The 17314-nt window shown below is 38.9% G+C and overlaps 1 protein-coding gene across 8 annotated transcripts in view; it reads right to left on the bottom strand.

Moving 5' to 3' along the window:
* Tulp4 (TUB like protein 4) overlaps positions 1–17314 on the bottom strand; it is a 224590-nt gene that overhangs the window by 18804 nt on the left and 188472 nt on the right. For 6 of the 8 annotated variants that reach the window (XM_021251970.2, XM_021251971.2, XM_004874557.3 and 3 more), the window contains 4 exons: positions 7662–7806; positions 7304–7369; positions 4516–4660; positions 2889–2982 (listed from right to left, as the gene is read on the bottom strand). In XM_021251970.2, coding sequence (XP_021107629.2) covers positions 2889–2982; positions 4516–4660; positions 7304–7369; positions 7662–7806 — 450 coding nt within the window. The remainder of the gene's footprint in view (positions 1–2888; positions 2983–4515; positions 4661–7303; positions 7370–7661; positions 7807–17314) is intronic. The other 2 variants (XM_004874558.3, XM_004874556.4) reach the window with 1 other exon arrangement.

The following is a 17314-nucleotide window of genomic DNA, read 5'->3' on the forward strand; positions in this document are numbered from 1 at the left end:
TAAAAAACTTCATCTGAAGAAGGATAATTTAGTGAAAACAGTGGTAATGAGAGTGCCAAGCTTACGAAACATTTGGGCAATCAAGGAGCTGTTTGAAAGCAACAGGTAGGGGACAGGAGACAAACATTACATAGGAAGAGAATGATGGCATCATTCAGGGTTGGATTCTTGCCTTACTGTCTTTCAACTTTAACATAATGATCAGGACAGAGATTTATGTGGAACTTCCACACAGCTTTTTATTTTAACTTTAAGATTTAATTTGATTAACAGCAACATTAAAGAGAAAGCCAAAATTGCAACTAAAATATTTAGAGACAGAATAAATTAAAAAATAATTTGGATTGAAGTTTCATAAGACGTTAAAATTATGGTGAAAGGTCCTGTCAACTCTATGTTTGGGCCAGGGATTTAGCTCAGTGGTGCCACACCTGCATCCTAAGTGCAAGGTCCTCAGTTCAATTCCTGGTACAGGGAAGAAAAAAAAAAGAAAAAAAAAAAAACCACCCCAATACTATCTCCTATGAAATATGTAGATACAGAGGTTCTTTACAGATTATTTTTGATGGTAAGCCATATCCCATCTCCACAGTCAAGTCCTTGAATATCCCTGGGCCTGACTAGCAGGCACTGCTTTGGCAGAGCTGCCGCTTTGCTGAGGCCTCTGTACAAGGCTAGTGCTTGAACTGGTGGATAAGGTAACTTTTCTACCCGACAGCAGGAATGGCTTTACCCCTGTGTTTCTCTGAACTCAAAAGAAAGACAACATAAATTCTGGTGGAAAAATTCTGTATGGTTCTGTACGGCTAATATTTAATGAATTAAAGTGCTACTCGTTGTTGTTCAGATCCAGAAAGAACAATTAAAAAAAACTCCTAAGGAGGGATTAGGAGAACATTTTCAGCTGCCTCCAGGGGAGAAAACTAGGTGGGAAAGGGTGATGATCAGAGAGATTTTTATTATACACTCCTTGGAATTTTCTGAATTTTTAATCTTGTATATTTTTTAAATTAAGAAGTGTAAAAATTAAAAATAAAAAATTTCATGGGGCAGATATTCTAATTCAAGGAAATAAATTATCCAATGTAGGGAACACTCACTTTTTAAATCCACTAGAGTAGAACAGTATATATTGTTTTTGAAAACATTTAATGGGGTACCATATATACCTTCTAGAATCATAATAGAGTTAATTTCTTTCCTCTAGTAGAATTAAGTGGAAAATTCTTTTATCTTAATACTATATATACCCAAATGCTCTTTTTAAAAAGGTGGATGATGAGGACAATCATCAAGCAAGCTTTTGTCTTAGGCACTCAACTGAGTTATCTAGAGCAACAGGTCCTCAGAGGTACTCATTTTAAGGTCCTTATTGGTTTATTTGTGGATCTACTCATACAAGAAATAAGGGTAGAATGAAAAGATCCATTAAGTAAATTCACAGTTTCATTTTTTTTTCAATATATACTACAGGCAGATGGCAAAGTTCTCAGATTACTGATTTGGGGATAATAATGATAATCAAACAGTGTTTATTAAAAAATCAACCATATCTGTCAACAGGGCACTGATGAATACCTGAACAAACTTCTGTGGTCACTAGTGAGTTTCCAGGTTGATGAAAACATTATAAGTTTTCTTTGCTTTACACACAGGGATGGTATATTGTTATTTCCAAGTCAGTTTTATGTTTTACTTTTATTCTTCTTTTTCTTTGAGCTGAGAAACCTCAAAATGAAAAATCCAAATGAGTGCTCTTTAATAAAATCTCTGAAGATGCACACATAGCAACAGGTCTTTTGAACATCTGACTTGCAAGAATAATTTATTTAATTTATTTATTATTTTTTTGGTACCAGGGATTGAACTTGGGACTTTGTGCTTGTGAGGCAGGTGGCAGAACCACTGAGCTAAATCCCCAGCCCAAGAATAATTTATTTTACAGGATCTGTGTATGAAACAACTCTTACAGACAGATTTGGAATTGTTCAAATATAATGGTAGGTTACATAGAACATATCTTGAGATAAAGGGCCACGGCCCTACTTGGTCTCACTGAGGATATGTACAACGGGAAAGGAGCAAGCAACCAAGGAAGATGGGAGTAACAACATAACTCCTCAGTCCAAAGAGGGATTTACCTAGCAGAAGGAAGATGCTTTGAAAAGGATCTTTTGCATTTTCTTTTTTTTCTGGTTCCGAGGATTGAACTCAGGACTTTGCGTCACAGGCGGCAGCACCACTGAGCTAAATCCCCAGCCCTGCATTTTCATCTGAGGTAAATATGACAAATAACTACTACTCATTTGGACAGGAATACAGAAGAGCAAGGGTGGGTTCTGGCCCAGGTTTGTACTCCCTTGGTCCACTTTTTTTCTTTGTCTCAAACTTATCATGAGAATGTTTATCTGTACTGAGAAATGAGATTTATATTTACCACTAAGAACTATACTGTAAACAGCCAAAGTCTTATAGTCTTTAATGGTTTTTTTCTTCCATTTTCTTTAGAAATTTCTTGTGATTCAAGGACTTAGTAGTATCAAAATCTGCCCATAGAGGCCAAAATATCTGGAAATCTTTGAGAGCTCGGATGTAAATTTTAGATATTTCTGTTACTTTTGTTTTCTATTACTTTTTATAAGTCAGGAATTATCTTTTAAAAAAACTATAGTGCCAGTGACAAAAGCCAATTTGAGTAATAGTTCTGATTTTTTCAAAATTATAGTGGCTGGAGTCGAGGTTTGGAGCAACTTACACACTCATCACTAATCTGCAAATCTGTGGTGTTTTAAGAGCTCATTTTCTACTTTAAATGGCCAAAGGTTGAGAATTGATTTTTTGGTCTGATTTCTAACAGGAACGGTGAGAGAAGAGAATGAATTTTTTACCTGCACCAAGGTTGGCTGGCAGGAAAGCAGCCAAGCCGACAATCTTAAATTTGGTTCCCCAGATATTGGATGTGACCTGAGCAAGATAGTTGTGCTGTGGGGGAAAAATATGAAAAGAAAATTGAAAAAAATCTTAGTCTATTTCCATACTCAAGGATATATTTCTATTGGTCCCTTGTAAGAATGCTACTATTTATTGCTTTACAAGTCACAAGTATGAGCTGGATGGGGTGGTACATGCCTATAATCCCCACACTTTACGAAGCTGAAGAAGGGGGATTTCAAATTCAAGCCCAACCTGGGCAATTTAGTGAGACCTTGTCTCAAAATTAAAAAAACAAAACCAAACCAAACCCTAAAGCTCAGTGTGAAGGCCCTGGCTTCAATCTCTAGTACCGGGTAAGAAAAAAAAAAAATTCCCTCTGTAATTCTGCCTTTTTTTTTGGTACCAGGGATCAAACTCTGGTCCTTGCACTTGCGCAGCAGGCAGCAAAACCACTGAGCTAAATCCCCGGCCCCTGTAATTCTGCCATTTTTAAATACTGAATGATAGGTGGAGCATAGTGAGTTCCCATTTTCTAATGGTGGCACACTGAGCTAGGAGTGAGTGCTTGCTCTCCCAACATGTCTAAATGTATGCAGTTTAAAAAGGCTGCATACCTATAGTCCCAGCTACTCAGGAGGCTAAGGCCACAGGATGGCTTGAGCCCAGGAGTTGGAGGTTAGCCTGGGCAATATAGTAAGACCCCATTTAAAAAAATAAATAATAAGTAAATAAAAAATTTTAATAGGCCACTAAAGTGATTTGGGTACTTTTTTTTTTTTGGTACCAGGGATTGAACTCAGGACTTTGCACTTGCAAGGCAGGCAGTGGAACCACTGAGCTAAATCCCCGGCCCCGGGTACGTTTTTTTTTGCCTCTCCTTTCCCCTAATCACTGAACTAGAGAGGAAATCTTATATCCAAATCCATTTATACCCTTGATGTTTTCTCTGGAAACAGCTACAATGATACGATTATGTCCAATTACCTGTTTTCTCATTCAAATAAAACACATTTCAAAAAGTTATTACTATGCTCAAAAGTATGTACATGCATAGGAGCAAAAATATAGATGAACAAAATCTACTTTCTCAAGAAGCTTATGATCTAATAGAAAAGATAGGGCTCATCGTGATTTTTGTACAAAGTCCCTGAGAGATGTCAGAGGTAATTAGACATCTGATGTCCCAAGTACTGTGCTTGAGCCAGTGCAGGAAGCCTTCATGACAGAGATGGTACTGGAGTTAGGTCTGGAAGTGGAGGCAGAAACAAAGATGGCATGAGTGACTCAGGTAGGACTAGACTGTGGGGTTTGTGACTGGGGCTCTCTCCCCAGAAACTGGGGAATCACTGCTGGACTACAATTGGCTTGACAGCAGCAAGGTGGAAAAGTGTGGAAGTGTCTCAGCCAGAGCTCCACTGGAGGAAGATTCCAGTAGCAGAAAGGTATGTGGAGCGGAGCCAGGCGGCCTGTATGCAGGTATGGTAGTGAGTGGGGCAGGAAGGATGGGAAGGAAGGTGGCACATCCAGGTGGCCAGAGGGTTTGATCAAATTAGACTGGCACTGTTAGACACATTCTACTACCTGAGTGATGTCTTCAAAGGGAAACTCTCTCCGAGTCAGGCTGGGTGAGCCAATGGAGGGCTTACGTATGGGCAACCGGGGAGACCGGGAGATCTCCTGAGCAGCCCGGGGCAGCTTGGGAGACTTCCGGGCTTCAATGCTGATCCTGTGGAGATAACACCAGGAATAGTCAGGCATCTACAGAGAGGGCAAGGCTGGACCCAGCACTTTGCTTCCCTGTCTAGATAGTCTGCCGTGGATGTTGATTCTCAGTGGCCAGAACCCTAATTTCACAAAGCTCTTACTCCTGCTTTTGCTTTATGAACATGAGGAAAGAATAAAAACTGCATACTGAATAACATATACAATATTTAAAAATATACTGAGATTAGATCAAGTGATTTATTTGTAAGGAACCTGAGAAAATTAGCTCTTTCACTTTCTACTCACCTATAGAAAGTTTGTAAATGTCTACATACATTTGCACAACTAGTTTTAGGGAAAATGGCAGGAAAGAAGAGTCATTTCTTATCCAAAGGCCACTATGACTTTTAAAATTCTTTCTATGACAAGTTGAATTTCAACAGATTTATCTACTACTTTACCACCTGTAATATTTAAATCAAATCAGTGAATCTAAAATTTTTCTGTTGCCTTTTGATCCTATTCCCTACCTTTGTTTTTCAACTCCTTTGTAATGTGAAGACACATGTGTTTCATGCCAGTCTACTCCAAAGAGTTTTATAACAATAAATACTGTAAGGTTTACAACATCCTATAAAAATGCATTAAGCTCCTTGTTTATTACTTGCAAACCTGATGCAAAACTTCCTCAGGGATCCTGAGGAATGGGAGGATGGGAGATTGAGCTGATTAAAGCTGTGAGCTAGGACCATACCCTGCTGCTATGTAGAGGGGATTCCAGGTGGGGAGAGAAGGAAGAAGGGGGACCAGTCACAGAGAAGCAACAACCTTAAAAGGACATCTACAGATGAAGAAGGGTTTGTTTGTATGGTAACTTCTTTCTCAGCCTAACTAATGGAAAAAGCTTAAAACACTGGAAGTATTGAAAAGTTCTTTTTTTTTGAGACAGGGTCTCACTATGAACTCAATAGGTAGCCCAGGTTGGCCTTGAACTCACAGTAGTGCTCCTGCCTCAGCTTCCTGACTACTGGGATTACAGGTGTGTGCTATCATGCCTGGCTGAAAAGTATATCATTTTATTTACAATGTTAACAAGGAAGGTTTAGAATAAAATGAAAAAACCAACCAGACTACTCTAGCAACTAAATACCTATATGGAAAAAAAAATGAATGTTTACCCCTGAATTCACACCACACAAAATAATTCATCTGGATGTAAACCTAACCTGAGATACAATGTGAAAGCTGAAACTCTAAAAGGTGCTGGAAGAGAAGACTGTCATTATGGCCTTAGGGTAGAACAAGATTTCCTGAACAGGACATGAAAGGCATTAACCATAAAATAACTTCATATACTATATCTGGTAATATACAGATCTGACAAAACACTTATACCTAGCATACACAGAGAACATTTACAACTCAAACACAGAAAAACGGTTCAAAAATAAATGGACAAAAGACCTGAACAGACATTTCACAAAAGGTGATAAGTAGCTAGAGAGCTAATCAGTGTATGAGAAACATATGAAAAAGTGCTCAGAATTACCAATCATGGGAGATACGAGCATTAAGCTACAAAGAGATACCACAACACACATACCTAAATGGGTAAAATTATTTTTTTAAAATGACTATAGACCTGTAGGTGAGAATGGAAGCAGTTGGAACTCTCTTCTATTACTGCTCAGAATTTAACTTGGTATAGTTTGGTGGTTTTCAATAAAGTTTAACACATATCTAACTCATGACCTTCCAATTCCCTTCTATGTGGATATCCAAGAGAAATGAGAATATATACCCACAAAGGACTTGTATTTGAATCTTTATAACTGGAAACTATTATATATCCATTTAATGATTTAAAAAAAAGATAAACACATTTATTCATTCCCAATGAAGGAATTCCACAGATCAGTAAAGAAAAACAAACGACTGATTTATGTGATAAAATAGATGAATCTCAAAATTACTACGTTGAGCAAAAAAGCCAGATAAAAAGGGTATGACATCGTTTGATTCTATTCGTATAAAATTCAAGAGCAAGCAAATCTAATCTGTTGGGACAGAAGTCATATCAAGTGAAAGAAACACAAGGGACCTTCTGGGATGAAGGGCATAGTTTTTATCTTGCACCGGGCAGAGACACACTGGTATAGCAACTGCCTGATGACCTAGCTGCTTGAAGTCAAGCATTTGTGCATGTATATATCTGTATGTAAAGTGCACCTTAATTTTTCATGGTACCACAGAACTGTGGATGTTAGTGAGGATCTGGTTCACTCATTAATGTCCACAGATAAGGAAACTCCAAAGTCATATAGTCTGTGATGGTGGCAACAAAGAGGAAGGTGGTGTCCTCATCTATGACAACCCAGGACCTTCCACCTACTCTTAGCTTTCTAGTTTTAGACAAATCTTAGAAACCTTTTTTTTTCGTACATTTACTATAACCTTCCATCTACTCTTAGCTTTCTAGTTTTAGACAAATCTTAGAAACCTTTTTTTTGTATGTTTACTATAATTTTCCTAATTGCAGCATTGTAGGTATTTAATTTGACACTGTCTTCAACACACTGCACCCACTGTAAGACCTTTTTCTTCCTTTTCTTAAACTGGAAGAAAAAACAAGTCTGTGAGCTGCGGCCACCCCTATGTCACCTACCATCGTTGATAATCCCTAGAGAAGTTCCGAGGATTTAGCAAACTTCCTACTGGGTGTCTTTCTATCCTGAAGGAAAACAAAGAAAACCTGTAATTATTCCAAGCAGAATCTTCCAGAAGAAAAGGTGGTAAGAAAAGAATAGGGGTGTTGATCTTGCTGCACAAGTGTCAGTTACTTTCTTTAATAAAACAAAGTTTATCTGAGCAAGAAAAGGTTCTAGAACTGGGCCACATTCTGGATTGAAGGTGGTTCAGAATGCACCCCCCAAGTGTCAGTTTTGATGGGATTCTGTTGCAGGCACAGCTAGAGTCATATCAGAGGCACAAAAAAGGGGAAAATATCTGAAGACTGAGATTACCTTGGGAGTTTGGGTGATTTGCTTGCTCTGGAAATTTTGGGAGATTTCTTGGCAGCCCAGTCATCACTCAGTTCAATGTCACTGGAGTCGGAGCAGTTGCAGCTGTCAATCACAGTGGAAATCAGGCTGTTTCCGTAGATCTCATCTGTAAGACACCAACCAACAAGCTTAAGGGAAGTTAAATCATATGACTCTAGCAACAATCACTGCTATAAACTAAAGGACAGATGGACTCTACAACCCATCATTTCAGATTTAGGGGTTCAAATAGAAAGGAGCTTAGCAGTGTTTTTTTAAAAAATATATTTTTATGCTACTTTTAAGCAGAACTAGGCAATTTCTTCTATTGCTGTCAAAATGGCATGGTATTTTAGTATCTCTAGGGATGTACAAAATAGTCTATAACTGTTTACTGTACCGAAAGCTGAAATTAAAATGGCTTTGCTATTGTGCCTCATGACACACAGGTATCTACCCACTTGAGCTTTTATGGACTTTCATATAGCCCAGAAACCCAAGCTGTGGGAGGGCTCACTGACTTACTCTCTGGGAACCTGATTCTGACCTCTTGTCGGTCCAGGCCTGCTAGGACCACACTTCTGACAGAGCTTGGTCTGTGCTGAGGTCTTCTGGCTATTTGTGTCTGCAATGTCAGGGAGTCTGCTGGCACTGACACAGGCTGTCTATGAGGGGCTAGCTATTCCACCTGGCACAGTTGTCTGTTTGCTGGGATCATGGCTGAGGGCAAGAGACCTTGTACGGGGGGACTTTCAGTGATAGTTCTAGGTTATTCTTCGGGTACCTTGAATGGAAGCCACTCGTCATTTTGCCAAATGGCTACCCACAAGAAAAATCAGAAAACTGAAAGTAAAAGCCAAGACAACTGTACAGTTGACAGAGCTCATCATCCTTGAAGCTGCTTCTCCTTGGCACACTCTCCTAGGACACCCCCCCCCCCTTCACAACCCTAGCTCCCTCAAAGTAAGAATCCCATATCCCATTCTTACTTTGCTAACTAAAACTATTCCCTTAAGGCTCTGAAAGGCTTGCTAGGAGATAAAAAAGCTGAATCATTCAACCACAGCAAAGTAAGTGAGCGATTTCACCATTCAAAGAAACTGCTGATATCTCAGGTCGGAAGATGTTAATTCAAACCCACCTCTGAGTTTCTGAGCATGTGGTGGTGACATCTGTGGACAGGGGAATTTATAAGGCAGAACAGGTTGGCTTGCTACTTGAAAAAAGGCTGGTGCCCAGGCTGTGTCATCCCTTTCTTAAAATACTGAATCAGAAGGCACAGCCCTTATATCCAGCCAACTACGGTGCTGTGAGTCTGAGTTTAATCACATGAAAAGGCTTAATTCATGTGCCTGAGCGGTGTTTTATATTAATTCAGGAGTCACTGGACCAAAGGAAGTTCAGCTGTGATTCACTCATGCAAGCCCACAGAATGCTTCCATGTACGCATAAACAGGCCCCTGAAAATAGAAATCATGCATTGCCCACTCAACCACCAACTTCCTTGTGCACACAATTACTCAGATGCTTTGTCTCACGCCACTTGTTCTTTCTCCTTTACTCATAAGTACTTTTTAATCGCCTGTCTCCCCAACTAGAAGGTAAATCCCACAGGCAGAAGAGCCATCTTCTTTGTCTCCTCTGGGACTAGAACAATCTTTGGAAATGGATGAAGACTACCTGACAGTTGCAGGAGAACAAGGAAACTTCCTTCTTTTCTTTTTTTTGGTATCACGGATCGAACTTGGGTCCTTGAGCTTGCGCAAAACTGCCTTCTGAGTACATCTGTGAGTTCTGCATGTTCAGAGTTGTAACTACACATGGGCAGGCAGGGTACAGCAGACTACTCTGGTGTCTACCATCACCATAATGAAAAATTTCCTACATTCCATTAGAACAACAATCAAGGAGGCCAGGGTGGTGGTGGTGTATTTCTCACACTTCTAAAGATTCTGGGGCCGGGGATTTAGCTCAGTGGTTTCCTGCTGTGCAAGCACAAGGACCTGAGTTTGATCCCCGGTACCAAAAAAAAAAAAAGAAAAAGAAATCTAAAGATTCTGTACCATCAAGTCATCATGGAAATTCTGGAACATCCAAGGTATAAAAAAACATAAACTAGGGGGCTGGGGATTTAGCTTAGTGGTTTTGGCGCCTGCCTCACAAGCACAAGGTCCCGAGTTCAATCCCTGGTACCAAAAAAAAAACAAACCATAAACTGGGATTGGTCTTTGGGCACTAAGAGAACTATAATACCTGGGATTCACATTCCAATTTTGAAGGTTTTCCAAATATGCAACCTGAATTAGATTTTGGTGTGTGTTTGTACTAGTGATGAATATAGGGCCCTCACATTGAACTATACCCCCCAGCCCTTATTTTGGGACAGAGTCTCACTAACTAGCTAAGTTGCCCAGGCTGGGCTCAAACTTAGGATCATCCTGCCTCAGTCTCCCAGAGTGCTAGGATTACAAGCGTATGCCACCACACCTGGCTTCAAACGCTGTTCTAATCACATTTTAATATATTCCCTGTCTTAGTCTGCTTAGGTTACCACCACCAAGTTCCATAGACTGGGTGGGCTTCTACAACAGAAATTTATTTTCTCATAGGTTCAGAGGCTAGAAGTCCCACATTAGTAAAGCAGTATGGCAAGATCCTAGTGGGAGCTCTTCCTGATTTATAGATAAATGTCTTTGTGCTATGCTGAGATGGCCTTTCATTGGAGCAGTGGATGGATAGAGTATCTCTATTCCAGGTTCTTCTAAGGCCACTAATCCTATCAGATTAGTCTCCTTCCTTATGACCTCATTAAACCTTAATTAACCCCTAAAAAGACTTATCTCCAAATACAGTCACATGGAGGGTTAGGACTGCAACACAGGAATTTTGAGGGGGTTGCAATTCACCCCATGGCATTCTGCCTCTGGCATCTCGAAAATTAATGTCTTTTTCCCATACGAAATACATTTATTCCATTCCAATAGCCCAAGTTAAAGTCTTAACTCATTCTAGCATCAACTCTAAAATCTAGTCTTGTCTAAATATCTTAATCAGATACAGACGGGACTTGAGATAAAGTACTTTCCAGCTGTGAACCTAAGAAACCAGACAAATTATGTGCTACCAATACAGGATAGTGGGACAGGCACAGTGTAGACATTCCAATTACACAAGGAGAAACTGAAAGCAAGGAAGGGGTGCTAAGTCCAAACCAAGTCCAAAAGCCAGCAAGACAATCCCATTAGACCTTAAGACTTGAGAATAACTCTCTTTAGTGGAATACTCTACCCTTCAGGCCCACTGGGGAGCAGCATCACCCTCATGGCTCCAAGAAACTCTGCCTCCAGGGTTCCAGGGAGAGGCCATTTGACTGCTGAAACCAAGGAAGTGGTACTGCTGATTTCTCAACTACCTTTGGGGACATTTTCCCTTCTTCTTAAGAATAGAGCAATATAGCAGCCAAATAGTTCTATCATCCTGACCTGTCAAATCCAATAAGTCTATCTGCCTTCCTGAATTTCATTCCATTTTCATTCCTTTTAGTTCAAATTGGAAGTGGTTTTGTTTGTACAATTTCATAAACTCTTTATCAAACGACAGTTCAGTCACATCTTTGGTACTGTATTCAGAATAGGATTTCTCATTTTTGCAATGAATAGGCTGTGAATTTGCAAAATCTTCAGGTTCTGGATACTTCTAGTTTACCAACTCCTTCTTCAGTTCATCTCTTTCCTTTCCCATGTTACTGCAAGTAGTCAGAAGGAGCCAAACCACTCCTTCTACACTTTGCTTAGAAATTTTCTTAGTTATATATCTGATTTCATCACTTGAAAGTTATGTATTTTTGCACACACTAGAACACTCTTCTGCCAAATTCTGACTTTATAATGATTACTTTTCCTCCAGCTTTAAATAACATGCTCAATTCCACCTGAGACCTTACCAGAGTTGCCCTTAAAACTGTATTTCTACAGTGCAATTCAAAACACTTCCAGCCTCTACCCATTAGCCAGTACCAAAGCTTCTTTCATCTGTTTCATTATTTGTTAAAGCAACAACTCACTCTCAGTGCCAAAATTTGCATCCACCTATAGTATTAGTTTTCTTTCTCTGAAGAACCCTGGTATGTGTGTGTGAGTATACACATATACATACATACATACACACACACACACATATATATATGTATATATATATATAGAGAGAGAGAGAGAGAGAGACAGAGAGACAGAGAGAGAGAGAGAGAGAGAGAGAGACAGAGAAAGAGAGACAGAGACAGAGACTTGTGGAGGCTGAAAAGTCTCAACATCAAAGTGTCATCATGGTTCCTGAGGCAGGCTCTTCATGACCTGCAGACAGTTGCCTTTCCTTTGTACCAGTGTGTGGAAAGAGAGACTTCTCTCTTCCTTAGAAGGTTAATAATCCTATCAGATTAGGACTCCACCCTTATAATCTCATTTAACTTCAATTATGTCCTAAAAGCCCTATTATCTAAATTTAGTAACATTAGCAGTTAGTACTTTAACACATAAATTTGAGAATTCAGTCCCTAAAAAACTGATTAAAGGTTCCTTTTGAAACTTTGTGGATTTTTCACTAATATACACACACAACTCATTCTATTTAGTTTAAAAATATTGGTAATTTTGAGGAATATATTTGTCAAGTCATTTAGAGAACAATTACAACAGTGGATCACTAAGTTTAGTGCATAAAAAATCACCTGGGGGCATCCACTCAGTTGCAGATTTCTAGGCTCTACCCTAGACCTAGAGCCCCATCTAAGGAATGAGCCAAGGAACTTAAATTATTTAATATACCACCAGGTGATTTGCACCGAGGTAGTCCAAAGATAACCTTTTCAAAAACAATTACAAGGAAGCTTGAAAGAGTTCATCATGAGGCATTCCTGGCTTTTCAAAGTCAGGAATCACTTTGTCCTCTGTGCTAGTTTATATGTACCATTCAGTTGGCAATTACTCATATTGTGCCTTGTGATACAGCTTCTATTTTTGTCACGAGGTATTTAAATCTTGACCTTTTAATTGAACTTTTCAAGTGCTTAAATTTTCTTGTCACCCATAAGGGTTTAAAAATCCCTTAAAAGCAAGAGATACCCTAGTACTACTTACCACTCCCAGGAGACTCAAGTACCTGATCAAGTAGGGGGAACATCTGTTGATTTGCTCTGCCTTACAACTTTTAATTATAAAAATTATCAAAATAAAACACCTCATTCCCCCAAAAGATTATTAGCAGTACAGTCAGCTGTGCTTGATATGAGCTGATAAACGTGACATTAGGGAAAAACAGGCATTTAGCATGGTCAGGTTAGGCCTTGAGTCTGGCCTGGAGAGGTACAGCTTTGATGCCCATAGCATCTCCTGCCCACTGTGAGAATCAGGCACATGGGTAAGTACACAAGCTCTTCACCCAAGTGATCCTAAGATTCAACTTCAGCATAGGTTTTAGGGAGTTGTATCCAGGGGAAGACACTTCAAGATACTCACATCCAATGAGAACACGTGTGTAGGCTCTGCTGAGAACCTGTCCCGTGTACCTCTCTCCGGTCTCCATCAACCAGTGACTGGCTTTCCTTTTCTCTTTCTCTGAAACCAAGTTTTCCTTCTAAGTTAATGTCTGCTCTCTTTTCTGCATTCCTTATCCTTTCTTTCTACCTGCTGCCTCCCTGCCAGTCCCCAATTCTTATACTTGCTTTGCTCTTTGTACTAGTTTGTCCTGTGTCAAGAAACAAACAAATGACAAGTATCCAATTTTTTAAATATATATATATTTATTGGTACATTGTAGGTATAAAATATTTACATTTATCAATAGGTATTTGTACCAGAACATGATGTATCTTAGTTTTTATTTTTTCTCCCATTTGCACCCTTCACCCCCTCCACCCTTCCCTATTTACACAGTTTGATTCCATTTTTTTCCTCATAAATTTTCTTTCCCTTCTTCCCTTTCCCCTTCCTCTCCCACCATCACCAAACCCTTGGACGTTTTCTTATTTCAAATTATCAATTACTCATTTCAATCATTTTCATCATTATTTACACTTTCAATTTCTCACACTAGAGAAATTGTTCAGTATCTACACATGTGTGTCCTATTTATTTCTCTTAAGAGTAACACCTCAATATGCATCCATTTAGCGATGAATATCTCTAGTTTCTCATTCTTTATGGCTGAGTAGTACTCCATTTTATAAAAAAACCACATCTTCTTTATCCAGTTTTCAGTCGATGGGCACTTGGCCTGTTTCCAAGCTTTAGCTATTACAAACTGTGCCGCTATAAAAATAGGTGCACATATATCGCTGTGGTATGATTCTTTTACTTCTTTGGGGAAGATACCCAGCAGGTAAATAGCTGGGTTAAATGGGACCCCTAATCCTAGTTCTTTGAGGTATCTCCATAGTGATTTCCTCAGTGGTTGCACCAGTCTGCACTCCCACCAACAATGGAGAAGAGTTCCTTTCTCTCCACAACCCCACCAGCATTTGTTATTGGTTGATTTCTTGATAGCAGCCATTCTTTCTGGGGTGAGGTGGAATCTCAGTGTTGTTTTCATCTGCATCTCTTGAATGACGAGTGACGTTGAACATTTTTTCATATATTTGCTTGCTGCTTTTACTTCTTTGTCTGAGAAATGTCTGTTCATTTTGGATGCCCAATTTTGAATTGGGTCTTTGAATTTGGGGGGGGTCTGATTTTTTTCAATTCTTTACATATTCTTGATAGTAGACCTTTGTCTGAGCTATAGCTGCTAAATATTTCTTCCCACATTGTAGGTTGTCTCTTAGCTCTGCTGGTAGTTTCTCTTGCAGTGCAGAAGCTTTTTAATATGATGACATCCAAGTTGTTGATTCTTTGTGCTAGCTCCCGTTCTACTGAACATTTGTTCATAAAGTCTCTTCCTATGCCAATATCACCAGGAGTTCTACCTAACCTATCTTCCAGCAAGTTTAGTGTTTCTGACTTAATATTTAGATCTTTAATCCACTTCGATCTTAGTTTAGTGCGTGGTGATAGGTATGGGTCTAGTTTTAATCTCTGACAGGCTGAAATCCAGTTTTTCCAACACCATTTATTGAATAGGCTATCTTTCCTCCAATGAGGGTGGTTGGTTCCTTTGTCAAAGATGAGGTGACTGAGTATGTCTGGAGTTGTTTCTGCATCTTCTAATCTATTCCACTGATCTTTGGGTCTGTTTCTTTGCCACTACCATGCTGTTTTTATCACAGTAGCTTTGTAGTATAGTTTCAAGTTGGGGATTGTGATACTCCAGCCATGTCTCTGTTGCCTAGAACTGCTTTTGCTATTCTAGCTCTCTTCTGTTTCCAAATGAATTTTTTGATTATTTTCTCTAGTTCTGTGAAGTATATTGTTGGAATTTCAATTGGCATTGCATTGAATCTATATAGTAGTTTTGGAAGTATGGCCATTTTCACTATATTGGTTCTTCCTACTCAGGAACAAGGGATGTCTTTCCATTTTCTTACGTCTTCCTCGACCTCCTTCTTCAGAGTGCTGTAGTTTTCAGTGTAGAGGTCTTTTGCTTCCTTTGTTACACTGATTCCTAGATATTTCTTTCTTTTTTTTTTTTTTTGGTACCAGGGATTGAACTCAGGTCCTTGAACTTGCAAGGCACGCGATGGAACCACTGAGCTAAACCCCTGGCCCGATATTTCATTTTTTTAGAAGTTATTGTAAAAGGAATTATTTCCCGAATTTCTCTCTCGATGGGTCTGCTATTTGCATAAAAGAAGGCTATTGTTTTTTGAGTGTCGACCTTGTATCCAGCTACTCTACTGAATCTGTCAATTAGGTCTAGAAGACTTTCGACTGAGTTTTTTGGATCTTCTATGTAAAGTATCATATCATCAGCAAATAATGACAGTTTAACTTCTTCCTTTCCTATCTTTATTCCTTTTATTTCTTTCTCTTTTCTAATTGCTGTGGCTAATGTTTCCAGAACTATATTGAACAGGAGTGGTGATAGTGGGCATCCTTGTCTTGTTCCTGATTTTAGTGTGAAAGTTTTCAGTTTTTGATCATTTAGTATGATGTTGGCTGTTGGTTTTTCATAGGTAGCCTTAATCAGGCTGAGATAAAGACCTCCTATTCCAATTTCTGTAGGGTTTTTATCATGAATGGGTGCTGGATTTTGTCGAATGCTTCTTCTGCACCTATTGAGATGATCGTATGGTTTTTGTCCTTGACTCTGTTAATATGGTGTATTACATTTATTGATTTATGAATGTTGAACCATCCTTGCATCCCTGGGATAAATCTGACTTGGTCAGGGTGTATGATTTTCTTGATGGCACTCGGTATTCTTTTTGCCAGTATCTTGTTGAGGATTTTTGCATCTAAGTTCACTAGGGAAATTGGTCTGTAGTTCTCTTTTGGGGTTGGGTTTTTCCCTGGTTTTGGAATCAAAGTAACACTTGCTTCCAGGAATGAATTTGGAAGTATTGCTTTCCTTTCAATTTCCTTGATGAGTTTAAAGAGGAATGGCGATTGGTCTTCTTTAAATGTCTTGTAGAATTCAGCAGTGAAGCCATCAGGACCTGGGCTTTTCTTTATTGGTAAGTTTTTTATTGCATTTTCAATTTCACTCATTGTTATTGGGCTGTTTAGAATTTCTGTATCTTCTTCATTTAATTTGGGCAATTTGTATGTATCTAGGAATCTGTCCATTTCTTCTGTGTTTTCCATTTTATTAGAGTACAGGTTCTCAAAGTAGGTATTGATGATTCTCTGGATTTCTGCTGGATTTACTGTGGCTTCACCTTTTTCATTCTTTTTTTTGTTTGTTTTTTTGTATTAAATTCTTTTACTGGTACATTGTAGGTACACAACACAATTACATTTCTCATTGGGAATTGTACCTTTATATAATGCATCTTGGTTCTTATTTTTTCCCCATTCCTAGCCCTCCCTTCACGCCCTCCACCCTTCCCCATTTACAAAGACTTTATTTCCATTTTTTCCATTTCTCATCATTTTTTCCTTTCCCTTCTTTCCTTTCCCCTGTGCCTCCCACTACCCCTACCCCTTTGGACCTTTTATTCCTATTTCACATTATCGATTATTCATTCTAATCATTGGTACATTTTAGGTATACAATATAATGATATTCATCATTGGAAATTTGCACCTTAACATAGTCTCTCTTGGTTCTTGTTTTTCACCCTTGCCCAGCCCTCCCTTCAACCCCTCAATCCTTCCCTATTTACAAAAATTTTGTTCCTATTTTTCCATTTTCTCATATTAATCCCATTCCCTTCTATCCTTTCCCCTAGCCCTCCCACTTCCTTCCCCTTTGCCCCTTTTCTTCCTATTTCACATGACCTATTATACATTTAGTCCTTATCTACACTTTCAGTTTCTCACACCAGAAAAACTATTCAGTATTTACACATCTGTGTCCTATTTATTTCACTTAAGAGTATCCCCTCAATGTGCATCCACTTAGCTATAAATGTCTCTAATTTCTCATTTTTTATGGCTGAGTAGTACTCCATTTTATTAAAAAACCACATTTTCTTTATCCAGTCTCCAGTTGATGGGCATTTGGGCTGTTTCCAAGTTTTAGCTATTACAAACTGCACTGCTCTG

This window comes from Heterocephalus glaber, unplaced genomic scaffold (assembly GCF_053883595.1).
Source record: "Heterocephalus glaber isolate CG9 unplaced genomic scaffold, H.glaber_assembly_v1.0 deba00001523, whole genome shotgun sequence".
Lineage (NCBI taxonomy): Eukaryota > Metazoa > Chordata > Mammalia > Rodentia > Bathyergidae > Heterocephalus > Heterocephalus glaber.